Below are 14,550 nucleotides of genomic sequence, written 5' to 3' on the forward strand. Positions count from 1 at the left end.
CCAGCTTTGGTCCACGGACCGGTGGTTGAGAAACACTACCCTACAGCATGCCTGCTCAACTTTGACCCCCCAGATGTTTTGGGGCTACAACTCCCATAATCCCCAGCCACAGTGGCCAAGAGACAGGGATTATGGGAGTTGAAGGCCAAGATCTGCAGGAGGGCTGAAGCTGGGCAGCCCTGCCCTACAGGAAACAATGGTGGAAGGGCGGGGAGAGGAGGCACTGCTACCTGTAAACAGGGGTTCAGACAAGGCATTGTATGGAGGGAAGAGGGGTGGACAGAAAAAAGCCAACTGAGCTAGCAGACAGCCACTGGTCCCTCTAGTTTTTTTCATCTGTGCATGGAATGAGTTTTGTTCTGAGTGGCAGTATCAAGGCAGTGTGTGCGCATGTGCATTCAGAATGGGCCTTCCTGATTCAACCTGATTGGGATCTAAAATTACCTGAACAGACATTAAAAACACTTGTGTGTGCACACGCACATGTGCACACCTTAGAAAGAACATTGCAGGCAGCCTCATCATGTTGCTGTGTGTTCTTTTGAGTCAGTATCAGTGTTCTCTGTAGTAGGGTTTCCCAGATGTTGTTGACTACAACTCCCATCATCCCCAGCTGCAACAGCCTTTGTCTGGGAATGATGAGATTGTAGTCAACAACATCTGGGGATCTCTGTTCCAGAGAAGACTGGTCAGCATACATTTCTGCCCCTCGAGCCCCAGCAATGCTGAAGGTTGTGTATTGTTCAGAGGCGAGGGAGCAGTATTCTGCACATGCTCAGAGTCTCTCATTACTTGACAGGCAGGGGCGGCCCTTCTATGAGACAAGGTGAGGCAATTGCCTCAGGCGGCAGATTGTTGGGGAGCCGACAGGGCAGCAAGAGCCTCTCCCCCCCGCCCCCGCCACCACCCACCCCGGCCTCTGACAGCATCGGAGCAGCTCTTTGGGACCAACTGAACCCTTGCAACTCTTGCAAGGAACCTCTCTCCTCTCTCCTGCCTTGCAAAGCTTGCAAGAAGCCCGTCGAGGGGAGGGGAGGTTGCTGGCAGCCTTCTCTCCACTCCTGCCCCTTGCATTACTTTCAAAGTTTGCAAGGGTTGGTTTTGAAAGGGGGTTGCCTGGCCCTGAGCAGGGCATGGGGCAAGGCAACATTTGGTACCTTGCCTCAGGTGCCACAACAGCTGCACCCACCACACATTCAAGACTCGCACATTTAAAACAAGCCCAGGAAATCTGGCCTCAGCTGCAAGGCTCAGAAAGAGACCTGTCACTCTCCCTGCTGCAAGGCCCTACAAGTGTGCTAGCCCCCTGCCTAGCTCAGTCTTTGCCCACAGAGACTTAACTTTCCATGTCCACTGCAGACCAGCTTGGGCTGCACACAATCAGCCTTTTGTACAAGCCCCCTTTCCCCACCCCAGAGCAAGTTCCACAGAAACCCTTTTGAGTTTCCCCAAACACAAGTTTCTCCTTTTGAGTTTCCCCAAACACAACCACCCAGAAGCAGCAGCTCAGCCTGGGCATCTGGGACAACTGATCTGTCGATCGTCCCAAAATGCCAGGAGAAGACCTACAAAAACAAAAACACATCACATGTCCCCAAAGCCATCCTGCAGCCCTACAACTACACAGCTAATTGTCTAGGACCCCCAAGATTTTGAGAGCCCTTCCAACTAGGGTGGTCTGTGTCCTACTTACAGAGGACTGTCCTTTTCTCTATTTGAAGTGTTGTCTTCCTTGTCACTGCAGGCTGTTTTAAGGGGTGTCCAGGTCCAACCCAAGAATTCCGGCTGCCCAAGAACAGCAAATTTCATGGGAACATAGGAAGCTGCCTTAGACCGAGTCAGACCACTGGTCCGTCTAGCTCAGTACTGTCTACACAGACTGGCAGCGGCTTCTCTAAGGTTGCAGGCAGGAGTTTCTCTTAGCCCTTCCTGGAGATGCCAGGGAGGAAACCTGGTACCTTCTACATGCAAGCAGGCAGAGTTGCTCTTCCCAGAGCGGCCCCATCCCCTGAGGGGAGTATCTTCCAGTGCTCACACATGTAGTCTTCCATTCAAATGCAAACCAGGGTGGGCCCTGCTTAGCAAAGAGGATGCTTGCTACCACAAGGCCAGCTCTCCTCCTGTAGACCAGCTCCGTCTCACACATATTCACTGCCTAGACACTGCCAGACCAGGCCCTGGCTCTATTTATATTTAAATTAGAGTAGTTATTTGAAATTTGAATCCATATATATGAATTAGGACATGAACATTTTATGTAAATGCGTGCCCTCTTTTGTCATCTTTTTTGATGATAGGTATCCCCTTTTTTGGCAATGTATAAGTGACTACCCTGCTTAGAACAAGGGTTCTTAACTGGGGTTCATAGAAAACCTTGGCTGCACTGAATTTAATTTGCTTCCTGGTGAGCCAGAATAAAGTTCTTGAAAATAACTATCCTGAGAACTTTTCTTCTTTTTTCCCCTTCTCTAATGTTTACTAGAGCCTTATGAAAATCTATGGATAATACCTGAGGATCTGAGGGGTTTCCATAGGTGCAAAAAGGTAGAGAACCCTGGCATTAAAATGGTGAAATAACTTTTAAGCCAGACTTATCTGTTTATGTAATATGTATCAGTTAAATTTCGGGCCCACTATGGGGTTATTCAGAGTACCCTACCCCTCATATTGCGGGAAATAATAATACCAAATACTTCTTTGCATAGTGCTTTAAAAAAAACAAAAACCTGTTCCGAGTGCTCCACAGATATTATAGCAGGGCAGCACAAATTTGGTTCTCCAGCTCTTGTTGGACTACAACTCCTATCATCCCCAGTCACAGTGACCAAGGGGATGATGGGTGTTGTAGTCCAACATCTTCAGGAGGGCTGAAGCTGTGCAGCTGTACATTACAGGAAGTCATATAACACCACATTAAACAACTAGGTTGTGCTAGAGGTCCGTTCTGAGGAGGGGGGTGCAGGCCAAAGTCTCACCCCCTCCTCCTTAAAACTGTCCAGCTGGCACTGAGGTGGCTCCTTTGCCCAGGGGCTGGCACTGGGGGTGGGGGCAGGCCCTCGGTTGGGGGCTGTATTTTTGTCTGCAGCCACCAGTTGCTGACTATTATTAGGAAATATTCAGCCTGGGTTTTTGAGCATCCACCACAGCAAAGCCATGGAGCTGTTACTAAAGGCCCTACAAGAATCCCACCCTGTGGACAATCAGCCTTGCAATAAACAAAATAAGAATTATTCACCCGGTAGTGAGAGAAGAACAGTACATTTGACAAAAATCTTAGGCCTGCAGACCGCCACGAGACCATGCATAACATATGGAGAAATATGCAGTCACCCACCCGGCCAGACGCATCTCGCCTTAATGCCTCCCCAATATCCATGGCAGCCTGTGGCCATCCCATCCGCTCTATTTGTCCAAGCCATCTGACTTAACTGGGAACCGCTTTCTAAGCCAGCAGGGACCTTGCCGCTTCTACTGATGCGTCAGAATAAACGTTAGTAGCTGTTGGGTCTACAACAACAAAATGCTTTCTGTTATTTCGAGACACCAAAGCAATCCCAAAACAGCCTCCTTTGTCATCAGCCACATGGTCTTATTTTCAAATCTTTCCCTTAATCAAAGGACACAATATTCCTTGCATCGCAACACAAGCAGTCCATGTGCAACCCAAATTAATTCACATACACTACCCACAATTCCCTCTTAGGCCCTCTAGCATAAACTCCCCGGGCATCCAATTCCCATAGAGCCGTTCTAGTCTCAGCCTCTGGATTCCAGATCCCTCCAAACCAGCATTCAGTTCGTTCATTTTGACCACACAGTTATACTTCTAATAGATCCCTCCCACACCGTACTTTCTCACCAGAGATTTGCCAAGATTTCTACAAGGGCAGCCTCTAGTGGATTGAATAGCTCTAACTTTCCCTGATCCTAGTGCGAAATAAACCTCTACAATTATCACTCCTTCCTCCAAAAGAGCTCGATTCCTTTCCCAGAGCAGTGATTGATCACTCCTGATATCCCAGCCCCATATCCATCGCTATCCAAATTGTCCATCGCTATCCATGTTTGAGTAGGATACATAGATCCTCTTCTAACCCGAGGTCGATATCAGTCCACCAGTTCTGCTGTCTAGCAGATCTTCTACTGGGATCCAGTGCTCCCTTCACATGTTTCCTCATCCAGTGATTCTCGCCAGCTGGAGAGTCACTTTTATCTTTCCCCTCTCCTCGCCTTGACATTCAGCCAAACCCACCCCACTCCCAGCCACAAAACCTCCTCTCCCAATCTCCATCCCACCCCCCTCCAGCAAATTTCACGCAGCTGGATCATGGCTTCCCTCCCTAGGTCATCCAAGGCCAAAAAGAGGGAGGGGTTATGGGGGGAGAGTGGTCTAGGATGAATAATGAGAGAGAGAGAGAGAGAGAGAGAGAGAGAGAGAGAGAGAGAGAATATTTAGCAGTTATTGCAGCTGCTTGCTGGTATATCTCGGAGCACAGAAAAGAGAAATTTGAAAAGAGGAAAAGTCTCTCCCTCCCTCCCTCCTGCCTCCACTCACCCTACTGGCTGATGTCACAGGGTAGAAATGTGGCTAAGGCTGGGAAGGAAACCACAGAAGGGAGAGAGACAGGAATGTTACAAGAAGGGAGCATGAGAGACATGGCTGTGAGGAGAAGACTGACACACAGGCACAACCTCCCTTGAGGCATTGAAGCTTCACCTCAACACCACAACCGTCCGATTGATCGAATTAAAAAAGAGGCATGCACGCTCGATCACAGCTTTCTGCCGAACAGGAATCATCATCCCGGACCACGTCCAACACAGAGAATATTGGTGCTTGAAATGGAAAAATCCAAAATATCACACAGGACACACACACACAGTAATCATCATGGGGCACAATCCATGACAATGCTCTCATTTGTTTCCATTATTTGTTACATTTTTATCCCACCGTTCCTTTCAGGTCAGGGTAGCAGACATTGGAGAGGAGAGCTGGTCTTGTGGTAGCAAGCATGACTTGTCCCCTTAAGCTAATCTGATATGCCCCGGTTGCATACGAAAGGGAGACTAGAAGTGTTTGCACTGTAAGATATTCTCCTTAGGGGATGGAGCCACTCTGGGAAGAGCATCTAGGCTCCGAGTTCCTTCCCTGGCATCTCCAAGATAGGACTGAGAGAGATTCCTGCCTGCAACCTTGAAGAAGCCACTGCTGGTCTGTATAGACAATACTGAGCTAGATGGACCTATGGTCTGACTCAGTATATGGCAGCTTCCTATGTTCCTATACATGCATTCTCCCCCTTGCCTCCATTTTGTCCCTACAACAGCCCTGAGGTAGGATAGACTACAGCGACTGGTCCAAGATGACCTGATGAACCTTTGAGGCTGGCACAGTAGGAGAACTTCTCTGTGGCTCCGTGCCCCACAGGGTAAAATCTGCCCCCCACCATTGTACAGCAGAGGAATCCAAAAGCTTCCAGCCCCCAAAATCAGCAAGGGCGCTCCTGCCTGGAGTGACTCCCAATCTGGTTCCTAGAGTCAGGGCAGGCCTGGGAGGGTCTGAGGAGCCCTGCCAAAGATGTTAAGGGAGGGTTGAGGGAAGTATGTCCAGGCAGGGTCATTTTGAGGTTAGCCTCCAAGGGCCATCTCAAAGGTCTTTTATGGCCTAATTCCAACTTTTTACAGAGGAGGTGCAGAGGTCAGCAACACCCTTCCATGAGGCGGGGTGTGAGGTGGGGTACCGCCTCACTCACTTCCATGAGTGCAGGGAGGGACGCAGGGGACAGGACATACCAGACTCCCACCACCACCCTTGCCCATTGCAACCACCCTTCCTTGCCCCCAACACACTGTTCCAACCATTCCCTCTCCTCATCCCACTGAGGCACACCTCTTCTTCCTCCTCTCTCTGACTTGAGCTAGGAAGGAAGGTTGGAGGGCTGTAGGCCACCTCCAGCCTCAAAGGCAGGATGCCTCTGAGTACCAGTTGCAGGAGAGTAACAGCAGGAGAGAGGGCACGCCCTCAACTCCCACCTGTGTGGCTTCCAGCGGCATCTGGTGGGCCACTGTGCAAAACAGGATGCTGGACTAGATGGGCCTTGGGCCCGATCCAGCAGGGCTGTTCTTATGTTCTTAAAGAACACCCCCTGCCCCACCACTGTCTGACTTGGTGGCATAGACGGGGAGTTCTCGCATGCCACTGCAGCACGGCCTGAGAATGCCAAGCACCCACCTGCAGATGGTGCGGGGGGGGGGGGAATGGGGACATAGTGGCCTTTACCAATATGTCCCCAACCTAGAGTTGCCATGCCCCCCAAAATTCCGGGTTCCACCCGGATTTTAAGCATTTCACCCAGATTGCTTAGCCCACCCAGATTTCAGATTTCATTAAAAAAAGCTAAGCTCTAGGCCTTGTAGAAGCAGAGTTATGGAGCAAAATGTGCAGTCGCTATTCTGCTCACAAACTATTTTCAAGCCCATTTACATAATATGCAAATTAGGCACCCGGATTTGGAAAGCCAGAATATGGCAACCCTACCCCAACCCCACTTGACAGATGCCCAAGGCAGCACAATGTCTTGGACATTTGTAGCTGGTTTGTAGCAATAGCAAATAGCCCCTACTATCCTCAAGCAATGCATTCACCTGTTTAGCCATTTTAACTTCTCTTCACTCTTACAGCAGGGCTTCTCAACGTTGGGTCCCCTGCTATTGTTGAACTACCATTTCCACTGTCTTTGGCCACTGAGCCTGGGAATGATGGGATTTGTAGTCCAGCAACATCTGGGGACCCCACATTGAGAAGCCCTACAGATTATCAAACCGTGTTGGGAAGGATGAGCATTCTCTCAGCCCTGAGTTAGCTCAGTCATCTGTTTTATCCTGCCAAGTGGTAAGGATCTTAACACACATGAGGTGCAGATGTGCGATGAAACGATCCTTTGTAGCCATCCTTTGTGTATGCCCCGTTCTAACATCAACCAGCAGGAAGCCAGAACGCCTGGGTTTTATGCATTCACTACATCCAAGAAGGGATGAAGTGGATCCAGGACTCCTGGGTTCTGGGATGTGTGTGTGTTTTCATAGATTAATGAGTCTTGCATTTCCTGTTCCCAGTTCTATGGGGAAACTGGAGGGTAATGGAGTGCAGCAGGCAGTTATGGGGGCCAGGACTCTTAGCCCCAGCTCCAGTTTGAAGGGGTGAAAGGGGTTAGGATGCCAGACAGCGTTTTTTTCCCCTATAATTCTTTTCTCCCTGGAATGTTGAGGTATGGGGGGACCCCAGTTTTCTTGCCCAGCTGAAGCAGCTACAGGAGGACCCGGGAAAGGGGGAGGAAAAGGATCTGCAAAGCACCCTTGTTCTCCCCTGGCGCTGTGCTTCTGTTCAGCTATTCTGCAAAGCCACAGGAATACGCTGAGAAATACATTCCTTCTCCGGATGGGAAGGGCTGAGGAAATGCACCCTCTCCCGCCCCCCCCCCCCCAGCGCCCGCCCTGTCAGCTACTAGGAGAGAGAGAGGGAGGGAGGGAGGGAGGGGCACTTGGAAAAGAGGGAGAGAAAAGAGGCAATGGATAACAGGAGCCAGGGAGGAAGACTAGCAGAATTTGTCAGAGAGAGAGAGAGAGAGAGAGAGAGAGAGAGAGAGAGAAATATATATCATTATCAGAAGGAGGAACAAAGTACTAGGCACATCCAAGAAAAATGAGATATTCAGTTTAGAACAAGAAATAAAGGGTCAATTCATACATTACATTTTTAAGTGTATGCCTTAGATGAGCCATTATGGGGGGGGCAGGTTGGGGGGGAGGGTGTGCCCCTTGTTCAGATTTTACATTACATGTAAGATGTCTTTACACCTGAACATGTAAAATCTGAACAAGTGGGCAAAAACTTCTTTGTAAGCATGCATGCGTGTGTATATGTATGTGCACACCACACACACACACTGGCCAAGACTCCCTGTTGAGTGTTTTCCCTGGCAAGTCAGAGAAATATGTCAAAAGGACCACAGAAGAAAGGTAATGGTGCACTGCCCAACCTACAAGGAGGGCCAGAGACCTGCCCCCCACTTCCCGCCAAGCTCCTCTTTTCAGCTGTGGGTTCAATTAGCTAAAACTGGGAGGGGCATGAGATAGGACTTATGGGTTTCATTAATCCCCCCACCCCACCCATCTTTTCCCACCCCCAGCTAATGAAGCACTAGAATAGCAAAATATGGAAAATGAAAGTGTGAGCAGAAAAAAATACCAAGACTTCGGCACAAGAGGACTGAAAAGAAGGCGAAGGAGGGAGGGAAAAAGTTGGAAAGGGACATGTACAGCACATGGCACAAGGCAGGACACAGTATGAGCCCCTTGATCATGGCTGGAAGAAGTCAGGGAGGAGGCCAAAGGGAACCAAAAAGCGAGGGTAGAAGGAAGGCCAGGAAGGAATATGACAAGAAGATGTATGGAGGAGGAGGAGGAGGAGGAGGAGAGCGAGAGAGACAGAGGAAGGAGAAAGAAAGAGAAAAGAAGGCAGTTCGCCAGACCGACCAGAGAAGAAAAAGAAGGAGGAGGAGAAGATCCGGCCAAGAACTCGTGCCCGCCTAAGAAAGAGAGTGTAGAGCACAGAGTCACTTTGCAAGACAGACAGGAGCGAGCGTGGAAGGAGGAAAAGAGGAAGAAAGAAAGGGATGCCGAAGAAGAGGGCGAGGGAGGAGGGAGGGAGGAAGGGAGAGGGAGGCGGCGGCGGCAGCAGGCATGCAACCGGACTCCTGTCCCGTCCCGCTGCTCTCCTTACCCAGATCGTCCATCCCGAGCGGGCGCGGGCTGGGTCCCCGACTACCCGGGGGCCGGCGGCTGGCTGTTGGGCGGCCCCCGCCCCAGTGACGCGCCTTCCCGGAGCGCAGCGCCGCCGCCGCCGCCGCCGCCGCCTCTCGCTCTGCTCTCGCTGCTGCCGCCGCCGCCGCCGCTGCTGCGGGTGACCATTTATGGCAAAGGGGATTCGCGGCTCGGGCAGGAAGGATGGAGAGACACCCCCACACACACACCCGCGCGCGCCCCCCACATACCGCATCGCGGTGGGGGGCACCAAGGTTGGAATCTGCCCCCAACATAACCCAGCCACCCCTACCCCAGCCATCGAGGAATGGGACAATTCACACGTGACAGGGCATTAAAGCATGACCAGCCCACGGAGAGCTGGTCCTGTTAGGACGCCTGGACTTCATTCTTCGTGGAGGAGGACGACCAGAAGTGGACTAGAGCAAAGGGGCGAGGGGAGAGGCTGGGAGGAGGACACGCACCGCCTCGGTCCTCTGGGAGGAAAGTGGCATTAGAGGTGGAAAGTGGGGACGCAGCCGGACTCCTGAGTTCTTCTGTGGCAAGGATGGAAGCAGAGTCTAATGCTAATGGGGGGGACAAGGGTCTCTGTGAGAGGAGGAGAGGCAATATCGGGGAAGGGGTGCTAGGGATGCAGACCCCAAGCATTTGCGTTCCCCTCTCATTTCACTGCCCCCCAACTTCATCACTCTCCCAGTGTTGCCCCTCCCCCTTTTCTCTCTCTCCCTACCCCCACCCAAAAAACTCCCTACCCCCACCCAAAAAAACCCCAACCACATGCGGAGCAGTTCCTCAGGCTTTACATCTGCCTGCACTCCTACTAGGTCCTCCAAGTAGGAAAAGGGATCGCCTAGTGGAGTCGTCGTTCTGGGTGCTTTCTGAAGACTTCTAGGCAGCGGCGGGTATTGGTGAGAAGAAGATGGTCTTCACAGCACCGAAATTCTATTCGAGTTTACTCTCCCAGGAAAATGTGTTTAGGACTCTTGCCTTTCCTAGGCATTTGGAGGATGAGCTCCCAGAAGAAAGCCTGTGGCGGCTAAAGCATGAGCATATTCCACTTGAAGAGGTGGTCTGCCCCCTTACTTTGCTATCCCATCTGTTCTGACGAGCCCCAGAACCTTTTGGATCACAGATGGCCAAACAAAGAAGAAATGTGCTATCCCAGAGTGCCACAGAGGTCACAGGTTTTGGCTAGAGATGGATTTTGGCTCACAGGCAGCTGGGAAATGGAAGGCGGTGGATTTAATCACTAGCCAAACAAGATTTGATTCGGGGGATGTTTAGGGGACAGAAAAAACACCGGAAACTGTTAACATGAGCCAAGAAAGCTGACAAAAGGGAGAAATTCTAGAGTAATTCAGCTGTATTTATTCCTTCTCCCTTTCACTAGGCCAAGGCAGGTAGATGTTGGGGTGCTGAAATAATTAAGAGTGAGGAGAGGGATCATCTGGGGTTTGATTGCTTTAGAAAAGGGGCAGGAAAGTTTTCCTAAGAGTTTTGCATTTCCCCACCAGTGCTCTATACGCTTGACCCAAAGAAGGGCAGAGAGAAAGGGAAACGTGGGCCACACCTGCCAGATGAGTGCAGGAACAAAGGAAGTTGTCTAATACTGAGTCAGACCCTTGGACCACCTAGGTCAGTATTGTCTACACAGACTGGCACCAGTTCTCCAGGGTTTCAGGCAGAAGTCTTTCCCAGCCCTAGCTGGAGATGTCAGGGAGTGAACCTTGGACATTTTGCAGGCAAGCAGATACTCTGATCCTGAGCTACTGCCCCATCACATCTCAGAGCAGAGAGTGCGCTTGCATTTAGTTACCCATCCAATGCAATCCAAGGCAAAACCTGCTTAGCAAAGGGGACATCCATGCCTGCCACTGGAAGACTGGCTTTCCCATGCTGGAGGCCTGCTGGCATACTGCAGTGTAGGAGCTGACAAACTCAGATTGCAGCGTCTGGAGACCGGGGCAGTGTGGCTTTAAGGCAGGCAGGCCCTGGTTCCACTCACCTGCCAAAATTCACTAGTGTCCCCACCCCCCATGGCAAACAACAGCTTGTGGGGGTTAGTTTTCCTAGGGGAAGGGGAGGAGAGCTTGTCTCCACTAAGAATCATGAATTGTCTTCTTTGCTGAGTCCACCCTGGTTTGCATTGAGCTGGGTGACTTACATGTGAGCTGCTGTTAAGATATTCCCCTTAGGGGACGGGGCTGAAGCACAGAGGTAGAGCATCCGCTTGTATTCAGAAGGTCCCATCTCCAGGTAGGGCTGGGAGAGACACCTGCCTGCAACCTGGGAGAGCCACTGCCAGTCAGTGCTGACATCACTGAGCTAGATGGGCCAGAGGTCTGACTCGGTAGAAGGCAGGTTCCGATGTAAGGGGAAGGGGTTTCCTATTCCTACCCCTCTCCCCGCAGACAGGTTGTGATCCAATTCAAAGCCATCGCCCATCTGCAGCTATTAAGAAGAACACAATCCACAGAAACCCCGAGAACACATCTCACATCTAGTTGCGATCTTAGGCAAGCGAGGATGTTAAGTTCATTCTCACCCCACCAGCAGTATAGTATGGCAACGGTAATCCTGTTGTAAGGATTATGGAGCAGGTATGTGAAGTATTAGAACACACTCTATGAATCATAGGCATTATTAACAGCCTCTCTTTGGGCTGCTCCACTGCACATGACCCTCCTGGCATGGCCTTGGATCCTGGAATTCTATATTCTTTTAGCATTCGGAGATTCTCCTGTACTGACGACCAGCAAGATGTACAGGTGAAACTCGAAAAATTAGAATATCATGCAAAAGTCCATTAATTTCAGTAATGCAAATTAAAAGGTGAAACTGATATATGAGACAGACGCATTACATGCAAAGCGAGATAAGTCAAGACTTAATTTGTTATAATTGCGATGATCATGGCGTACAGCTCATGAGAACCCCAAATCCACAATCCCAGAAAATTAGAATATTACATGAAACCAATAAAACAAGGATTGTAAATAGAACAATATCGGACCTCTGAAAAGTGTAAGCATGCATATGTATTCAGTACTTGGTTTGGGCCCCTTTTGCAGCAATTACTGCCTCAATGCGGCGTGGCATGGATGCTATCAGGCTGTGGCACTGATGAGGTGTTATGGAAGACCAGGATGCTGCAATAGCGGCCTTCAGCTCTTCTGCATTGTTTGGTCTCATGTCTCTCATCCTTCTCTTGGCAATGCCCCATAGATTCTCTATGGGGTTCAGGTCAGGCGAGTTTGCTGGCCAATCAAGCACAGTAATCCCATGGTCATTGAACCAGGTTTTGGTACTTTTGGCAGTGTGGGCAGGTGCCAAGTCCTGCTGGAAAATGAAGTCGGAAGGAAGCATGAAGTGCTCCAAAATCTCCTGATAGATGGCTGCGTTGACCCTGGACTTAATGAAGCACAGTGGACCAACACCAGCAGATGACATGGCTCCCCAAATCAACACAGACTGTGGAAACTTCACACTGGACTTCAAGCATCTTGCATTGTGTGCCTCTCCATTCTTCCTCCAGACTCTGGGTCCTTGGTTTCCAAATGAGATGCAAAAGTTGCTCTCATCAGAAAAGAGGACTTTGGACCACTGAGCAACAGACCAGTTCTTTTTTCTTGAGCCCAGGTAAGACGCTTCTGATGTTGTTTGTTGTTCAGGAGCGGCTTGACAAGAGGAATACGACATTTGAAGCCCATGTCCAGGATCCGTCTGTGTGTGGTGGCTCTTGATGCACTAACTCCAGCCTCAGTCCACTCCTTGTGAAAGTCCCCAACACTTTTGAATGGCCTTTTCCTGACAATCCTCTCCAGGCTGCGGTCATCCCTGCTGCTTGTGCACCTTTTTCTTCCACACTTTCCCCTTCCACATAACTTTCTATTAATGTGCTTTGATACAGCACTTTGGGAACATCCAACTTCTTTTGCAATTACCTTTTGAGGCTTTCCCTCCTTATGGAGGGTGTCAATGATGGTTTTCTGCACAACTGTCAAGTCAGCAGTCTTTCCCATGATTGTGATTCCTAATGAACCAGACTGAGAGACCATTGAAAGGCTCAGGAACCCTTTGCAGGTGTTGTGGATTGATTAGCTGATTGGAGTGGGACACCTGGAGCCTAGACTGTTGAACCTTTTCACAATATTCTAATTTTCTGGGATTGTGGATTTTGGGTTCTCATGAGCTGTACGCCATGATCATCACAATTATAACAAATTAAGGCTTGACTTATCTCGCTTTGCATGTAATGCGTCTATCTCATATATCAGTTTCACCTTTTAATTTGCATTACTGAAATTAATGAACTTTTGCACGATATTCTAATTTTTTTAGTTTCACCTGTACATATTTAGGACTGTCTATATTTTCTGGGGGTTAGGAAATCAGTTTGAAGTGAAGACCTCATACATATCCTGACAAGGTACGACACCAGACCTCATGGAACCAGCATGGTCACTTGGGAGTACCGTAAGGGATATTCACATATTTCACATACAATCCCTATTCATATGTTATGTTCAGCACTGGTACGAGTGTACAGTATACACAGATTCCGATCTTTATACAGGTACAGTTATTCACATGTTATGTTAGGAACAGGTACAGCAGTACACTACCTGTCCGCACCATACATTTTGAGGGGCCAGTTTGCAGGTTCATTTTTAAAACTAACACAGGGATAGTCATTCACACACACACACACACACACAAATGTAGTGTGTACACTCAAGTATAATGTGTGAACAGGGCTACAAGTATCTGTACATGCATATAAATTTTCATTTGAATTACTGTGCATGCAATCATTTTAGAAGTCAACACAAGGACTAGACCCCTCAAAAATGTAGAGTACAGATCAAGTGTACTACCACATGCAAGCTGAACAAAATATTTGACCATGTGTAGATTTTGCAAACACTGAACATACTATACAAATAATCATCCACTTTCCACCCAGGTTGGCACAATCATATGAGCAAACAGAGTAGTACCAACCCCTGATATGGGTGCACAGGAAGTCTAGTAATAAGAACTGGTTGCAAGTCAGAACACTCAACCCAGGTTGCTTCTGCACCAAGTTGGTTGTCTGAATGGTGGTCGTGTGGCAAGTAGGGTTGGAATTTATATGGCACCTGCTCTTGAGTTTTTAACATCAGCCAGTCATGCACATGCAGAGGTTGACCAAGTAATTATTTTTCTATCCCATAGTGACAGGAGAAGCTTCACACAACTAGGCGCAGGGTGAATTTTAAGAAGTCAACAACCTTTACAGGAAGAGGGTAGCAGTAATATTTTCCCCCAAACCATCCATACTCTTAACATCTCAGGAAGGAGAAAACAGGATACTTCTGCCTGATCTTCTAGCTGTCATTTTGCACGAAGTTCTAAGCAGTGGGATACCACCCAGCAGTAAGCCAGTGGTCAACTTCCAACACCCTATAAAATGCCATGGAATAGGCCAGACAGCCGATTCTCAGCAACAGAAAAATTGAATCAGGCTGGGAAAGGAGAGAATTTGGTGAACTGGGAACCCTCTCCCACCCCACACCAGGCAAACAGGGCCTGCAGTCATCAGTCACTCGGGAAGTGGTTTCTCCCTCCCCTTCGCCAGCTCTCCAGACCATCTGGATACAGTTAGAAAACAGGCGTTTCCTGTTCTTGGCGTGGAAAGGAGGAGGGGAGGGGAGGGACGAGGCTGGAAGGCCTCTCCATTCA

At 49.4% G+C, this 14,550-nt stretch overlaps 1 protein-coding gene across 1 annotated transcript in view; it reads right to left on the reverse strand.

Moving 5' to 3' along the window:
* TGFB1I1 (transforming growth factor beta 1 induced transcript 1) overlaps positions 1-8,910 on the reverse strand; it is a 35,248-nt gene extending 26,338 nt beyond the window's left edge. Inside the window, exon 1 of the mRNA XM_053265694.1 lies at positions 8,786-8,910. Within this exon, the coding sequence (XP_053121669.1) occupies positions 8,786-8,798 (13 nt within the window). The 5' untranslated portion in view covers positions 8,799-8,910. The remainder of the gene's footprint in view (positions 1-8,785) is intronic.
* Positions 8,911-14,550: the final 5,640 nt, after the last annotated feature.

The sequence above is a fragment of the Hemicordylus capensis genome, chromosome 6, assembly GCF_027244095.1.
Source record: "Hemicordylus capensis ecotype Gifberg chromosome 6, rHemCap1.1.pri, whole genome shotgun sequence".
NCBI classification, from domain to species: domain Eukaryota; kingdom Metazoa; phylum Chordata; class Lepidosauria; order Squamata; family Cordylidae; genus Hemicordylus; species Hemicordylus capensis.